The 6,456-nt window shown below is 42.9% G+C and overlaps 1 protein-coding gene across 4 annotated transcripts in view; it reads left to right on the top strand.

Annotated features, from left to right (window-relative positions):
- Window positions 1-6,456, top strand: part of srgap2 (SLIT-ROBO Rho GTPase activating protein 2) — a 68,801-nt gene that overhangs the window by 51,502 nt on the left and 10,843 nt on the right. For 3 of the 4 annotated variants that reach the window (XM_015050231.1, XM_015050223.1, XM_015050238.1), the window contains exons 7-16: window positions 1,045-1,266; window positions 1,389-1,490; window positions 1,607-1,804; window positions 2,349-2,433; window positions 3,048-3,075; window positions 3,312-3,342; window positions 4,029-4,089; window positions 4,854-4,931; window positions 5,021-5,155; window positions 5,244-5,349. In XM_015050231.1, coding sequence (XP_014905717.1) covers window positions 1,045-1,266; window positions 1,389-1,490; window positions 1,607-1,804; window positions 2,349-2,433; window positions 3,048-3,075; window positions 3,312-3,342; window positions 4,029-4,089; window positions 4,854-4,931; window positions 5,021-5,155; window positions 5,244-5,349 — 1,046 coding nt within the window. Of the gene's footprint in view, window positions 1-1,044; window positions 1,267-1,388; window positions 1,491-1,606; window positions 1,805-2,348; window positions 2,434-3,047; window positions 3,076-3,311; window positions 3,343-4,028; window positions 4,090-4,208; window positions 4,740-4,853; window positions 4,932-5,020; window positions 5,156-5,243; window positions 5,350-6,456 lie in introns of those variants that run through there. The other variant, XM_015050248.1, reaches the window with a different exon arrangement.

The raw sequence follows: 6,456 nt of genomic DNA, 5'->3' as shown, positions 1-6,456 counted from the left end.
GTGTGTGTGTGTGTGTGTGTGTGTGTGTGTGTGTGTGTGTGTGTGTGTGTGTGTGTGTGTGTGTGTGTGTGTGTGTGTGTGTGTGTGTTTATTTTGCTACACCTTGCTTTGTGGCTTATGTGGCTGAAGAAGTCTTCCACAAACTGGTTAAGGCTGGAGCAAAGACCAGTTCTCAGGGTTATTTTAATTACTATTTGTGCCACTTGTCAAGATGTCACAGACCAAAATGAACAGTGGCTTTCAAAAGGCTACACTTTGAAAAAAGGCAATTTAAAAAACCATGAGATCGTGATAATTTACTGCACAGCATTTTTCCCATTTATCATTTATGCTGCACGTAAAACAAATGATTTTCTTATCAGAGGAATAAAGCAGCTTACCAAGAGACACCAGAAACAGAAATTCATCCTGCTTGGTGAAAACCGAAGCTCAGTCTGAAGAAAAGTAACCTCACATCATAAAGCTTCTACCATGTCTTAAATAGAAATTTATAGTTTTGAGGTAGAAGGAGGATAGTTTTTTTTTTATTTTTTTTTATATTTAACATGTTACTGTCCACAGCATGCTGCTGCCAGTACCATGTTTCAGCACGTGGGTAGTGAGTGTTCGCTGGACTCAAACGGGCTTCACGTCCACCGGCCCTTTGGGGAGTTTGTTTGGGAGAACTGCATCTTAAAGCCACTCGTCTAAAATCTGCGGTGGCTGCAGCGGGTCAGAGGAGGAGGTTTAATGAATGTTTGTTGCATGTTGTTGAACAAGTGGCACAAATTATAGCTGTCCTGAAGAGAAAAAGGGCAAAAGTGTCTGGATGAGTGGGGAGTGTCTATATTTATCTATGCTACAATATACGTGCAAAAGTGCAGATAATGAGTGTATCTGACTGTTGCATAACAGAATACTATTTTATCTCAACTTTCCTGTTTCATCATGTCTCTTGCCTTTCTTTTTCTTTTTTTTTTAGCTCTCCGTGAAACTCAGGGAGATAAGACTACTTGTTACATATCATTCAGAGTATTTATCTTTATCTGCATGCATGTGCGGCAGTGCTGCGACCTGGGCTACCACGCCAGCCTGCATCGAGCCCTGAGGACCTACCTGTCTGCGGAGCAGAACGTGGAGACATCTAAACACACGGGTTTGGAAACACTGGAAGGAGCGGCAGAGAGCCTGGAGCCCAACGGGGACAAGCAGAAACTGATGGAGACCTACAACAATGTCTTCTGCCCGCCAGCCCGATTTGATTTTCAGTCCCACATGGGGGACACGGTACGGATCGTTTTCTTCTTTCTGTTGTGTCAAAGTGAGAGAATTTCTTTTTAAAAGGCAGTGGTGTGCTTACCTGTGTGTGCGTGCGTGTGTGTGTGTGTGTGTGTTTGTTTTTGTTTTAGATGGGAGTGATGTGTGCACAACAGCCGCTGGAAGTGGACCTCCATCAGAGGTGTCAGTCGCTGCAGTCGCGCCTCTCCACTCTCAAGATCGAGAACGAGGAGGTCGGGGAGTGTTTTTGCTTTCGTTGTCATGTTTCTTCTTTTGTTTCTGAGCTACAAGTTTAAATAAAAAAATAAATAAATAAATGAATGTGTTTTTTCTTCTCACCGTCCTCCAGGTGAAGAAGACCATGGAGGCCACCATGTCCACCATCCAGGACATGGTGACGGTGGAGGACTACGACGTCTCTGAGTGCTTCCACCACAGCAACAGCATGGAGTCGGTCAAGTCCACGTTCAGCGAGTCGTATCTGAGCAAGCCGAGCCTGGCCAAGCGGCGTGCCAATCAGCAGGAGACCGAGCAGTTTTACTTCACGGTCAGTGGAGCGGATTAAGGAACGGGCCTGGTCTCGACCTGGTCCAGCAGTTCTTACTAATTAACATAAATATCACCCAACCCAGAGGTTCCCAAACTGTGGGACGCGCCCCCTAGGGGGGAAGAATGTTACTGTTTGACATTCTTCGAGGTTTAGACATCTAACATTTTAAACAGATGCATCTTGTGTCTGTGCTGCCCCTCTCCAACTTGTTGCTGATTCAAAGATGGATACTGCAATTTTCCTCTTTCAAAAAAAAAAAAGACAAAATCTTCTTCCATTTGTGAAATTTTTGTCTTGTTGAATTATTTTGACTTTATTTTTCAAATGAGAACAATTAGATCACTTCCTGCAGTTTTGATTAAAATGTTTGAAATTCTGGCATCTATACTCAAGCCTGTGATACAGTACCATCATTTCATATCAGCCCATGCTAAGGTTTGATGCTGTTGTCTTTTTAACCACAGTAGCTGTGTGTTTTAGTAAATCAACGTAACCAGCAGCTCTGGTGACGCCGGCATTTGTACGTTTGAATGTTTTACAGAAGCTAAAGGAGTTTCTGGAAGGCAGGAGTCTGATCACCAAACTGGAGGCCAAGCATGACTTAATCCAGAAGACCCTGGGAGAGAGTGAGTGTCCTTCATACCTTTTGCATATTGTCCTTTTTTCCAGTCGCGTGGGTCCGGTATAGGGCCCAGCCCCTCTGCCTTCTTCCCCACCTCCAGCAAACCGAAGAGAGGTGGGAGAGGTGGGGGGGGGTCAGACGGATGGGGAGTAGAGTGGGGACACATCAGGGTCACAGCAGTGAAGCAGAATGAGTTTAATATATCTAATAATCACAAGCTGTATGCGAGTCAAAGGGAAGGTCACAGCAGCAGCGCTGACCATATGTGGATGCAGCTGTGTTCTACAACATGTCTGTTCGGGGTGTGTTCCTCCTGGTCACACGTGTCGGTTTCCACGGCCTCAGAAACATCTTCTGCATTGTGTGTGTGTGTGTGTGTGTGTGTGTGTGTGTGTGTGTGTGTGTGTGTGTGTGTGTGTGTGTGTGTGTGTGTGTGTGTGTGTGTGGCTTTAAAGAGGAACTTTGTCTCCCTGTTTTCATCTGAAGCCATTTCCTCATGGGTCTTGTTCCTGCTATAACTGCCTATCTCTGTGTCTCTTCTGTCATAAACTACCCCCCACCCCTCTTCCCTCTTCCCCTCCCCTTGCTTCTTCTTCTTCCTGTTTCTCCCTCCTATAGGTCAGAAAACCGACTGTTGCCTTGCCAGGTAGGTGTGGCAAGGGAAGGAAATATGCTCTCTCTCACGCACACACACTCACTCATAAATGTGCATATGCATCGCAGCCAGTGGTCTCTGTGGTCGTTTATAGCCGTTCTCAAATGTATTTGTGTGTCTGTTAGGACAAATAGAGCATTACAAGGGCTGTGCATATAAATAGACTTTCTCTGGTGACATAATGACAGAGTGCTGTTACCTCTTTTTTCTTTTTTTCCCCTCTATAGTGGAAGGAGAAATTCAACCGTGCGGAAGCAGGTAATTATCTGAGTCAGGGTGTTTGTGTCTGTACTTTTAACTCAGGCCTCATCTTTTCTCAGGAAAATCCAACCTCCGCAGGGTGAACTGGCGCAGTTGGGTTGTTAACTCGCATACATAGACCATTATTCACATATATGGGGGCTTTCCTGTGGCTAAATAATCAAAACGAAACTTCAGAAGTGGAGAAACGCATGTTTGTAGCTCCCCCTTGTGGCACCACTTGGGTTATATTTGACATAAACTCATTCCATATGGAGAAATCGGTTTATTTCCTAATCTTAAAATAAATCGTCAGCAAATAAATTGCATTTGTGTTGGCATTGAACTGACTACCAGTATCATACAGTATAATTTGTAGCCAAACCCCATCAAATTTTTGAAAAAAAAAAAAAAAAAAAAAAACGAGACAAAGGGAAATTGAAAAGTGTGGTTTCCTAGCAACAGCTGCACCCGTCATGTCTTCCTCATGTCTGATATGTTTTACCCCCTAAATTGGTCCATCTTTGCAAATTGATGTGCAAGCATGTATTATGTAGGGGGAAAAAATATGTGTGTGTATGTGTGTGTGTGTGTGTGCGTGCATGCGTGCGTGCGTGTGTGTGTTTGTGTGCACATATTTTTTCTACCAATTTCCTGTAGCAGCTTTAATTTACCACAGGTCATTTCTAATTTCCCTATTTTAGGACTCAGGTGAAGCCATTCCGCTGATGGTCGAGAGCTGCATCCGCTTCATCAGTCGCCATGGTGAGAAAATCCTCCCTGTTAGGTGATAGGTTCGGCCCCAGCTCTTTGATTCAGTGATTGGTTGTTGGTTTTCTCTCTCTCTCTCTCTCTCTCTTTCTCTCTCTCTCTCTCATGTGAAGAGTTGGATTGGTTAAGATGAATCAAAACATTTTTCTGTGTACTTTGTATCGTAAAACTACAAAAGACAAAAGAGAAAAATCCAGTTTAGGCATCGACTACTATGAGGTTCTTACAGTATGTTAACATTTAGAGGAAATGCCACTGTTGAATAGAAATTAAAAGCATAACAAAATGTTAATGTGATGGTAAATAAACGTGGTGCTGTCTCTGCCCTCGTTTCTCATGTCTGAAAATGTTTCCAAGCAGTAAAATTGATCCGTCTTTCAGCCTGGTTACTGGCACTTTGCTGTGTGTCGTTCTGTGTTACACAAGTGCGAAAACATTTAACTGTAGAGCATCATTAACTTGATAAAAGTGAGAGGTGCCGCTCCGTTAGTTTTCACACTCTGACTGATTTGAGTTTTGTCCAAGTCGCCACATTTGTCTCAATTTTATGTCACTGACAGGCAGTCTGCAGTAACGGACTGTGGACTTAAACACCAGAGAAAATCCCAGTTACTTTAGCATTTAATTAAAAAAAATAAAAAAAACATTTAAATCACAGAAATGTATATTTTTAAACCATATTTTAAAAAAAAAATCTCAGTGCTCCTTTGAAAAGCTTAGGAACTACGAGGATAACCCGTATGTGTGCTTCTGGGTAGGTCTGCAGCACGAGGGCATCTTCAGGGTGTCTGGATCGCAGGTGGAGGTCAACGACATCAAGAATGCCTTCGAGAGAGGTAACGTTACAATCGAGAGCGAGACGTTGCCTCAGTCATGTTGTTTTTGGTTCCATCTTTGACTTTCCTTCCTCTCCGTCCCCACGTAGGCGAGGACCCTCTGGCGGGGGACCAGAATGACCACGACATGGACTCTATTGCTGGAGTCCTGAAGCTCTACTTCAGAGGCCTGGAGCACGCCCTCTTTCCTAAAGAAGTCTTCCATGACCTCATATCCTGTGTCTGTGAGTATCACTACTTCAGCCTCCATACAGCAACCTCTTAGTCATCAACGATTTATTCATGTTGGGGTTTTTTTCCCCCCCCACACAGCAATGGAGAGCCTTCAGGAGCGAGCGGTCCACATTAGAAAGGTTCTGCAAGGCCTGCCAAGTAAAACGCTCATCATCATGAGATACCTGTTTGCCTTCCTCAACCAGTGAGTAGCAGCACACTCAGAACCTGAACAGCGTCTCCTGCATCAATTAGTGGCTGCGCATTACAAAATAAAGCTGGACCGGATAAAAGCTGCTTAATATTAATGAGCTCTGAAATAATCTGCGGTTAAATCACAACCGATACGTCCCACGGCTTACTTTGTTGTGAGCTTATGTGCCACAACGTTACCGTTATAACCAATGAAACCAATGCGTCTCATTAGGTGGGTTCCCATTGTGCTATCCTGAACCTTTATCCCCTTGGATTTAATTACCCTGAAACCTCAAACTCCCCTGGGCTCCTTGCCGGATGTACTTCCTGCAGAAAAACTACAACTGATTATTTTGTCTCAGAATCATTAGTTTGTATCTTATGTAAAGTCCTTCTGTGCTCCATGAGGAGGTAAAGCTGCACCAAACGTTATGTTCATATCACAGATGCAGGCATCTGCTTTCACCAACGGTTACCCTTTGAAACCAAATTAAAATCGTCTTAAATTATTTAGAAGAGTATTAAATTAAGTCTGAGTTATGTCTCTGGAGAGTTGTGGTTGTTGCTGCAACAAAATGTTTTTTATATATATATATATATAAGCAAGGGAAAAGATCATTTGGCCGTATCTGGACTGGACTTCATGAATGCAGTTCATGACGTTCTGCATTCATGAAAACAATATTTGGTTTGACTGTCCCTGTATTTACTTTGAACAAATAGATGTTCTGCTATTACCTGAGTGAAAACTGAGATTGTCAGAAATTGGCTTTATAGAAACAAAAATAAACAATTGCACAACAATTGGGTGTTAAGGTAAACCCTGTTATCTGGTATCTAGAAACAGAAATGGCTCTTGTATTTTACATTTGGGCAGCTAAAGCTCTTTCTGTCAACGTTGACCCTTTTGCACTGAGTTTTCCACAAACACCAGATTATTTTTGGGCCTAACACCACTTCTAAACTTCCTCTAACCTTTTGTCACAGGTCAGTGTGGGCTGTCATGAAGTATTAAGCTGCAAACACAGGAAATGAAAACTTTCAAGATTAATTATTACCTTAATTTCCTCTTTCAAATCAAATTTTTTTTTTCATAATTCATCACAGCACACCATAG

Source organism: Poecilia latipinna, unplaced genomic scaffold (assembly GCF_001443285.1).
Source record: "Poecilia latipinna isolate Pla-1442-1.1 unplaced genomic scaffold, P_latipinna-1.0 Scaffold48, whole genome shotgun sequence".
NCBI lineage: Eukaryota > Metazoa > Chordata > Actinopteri > Cyprinodontiformes > Poeciliidae > Poecilia > Poecilia latipinna.
The sequence above is the reverse complement of the archived record's forward strand: the minus strand, read 5'-3'. Positions and strand labels throughout refer to the sequence as shown.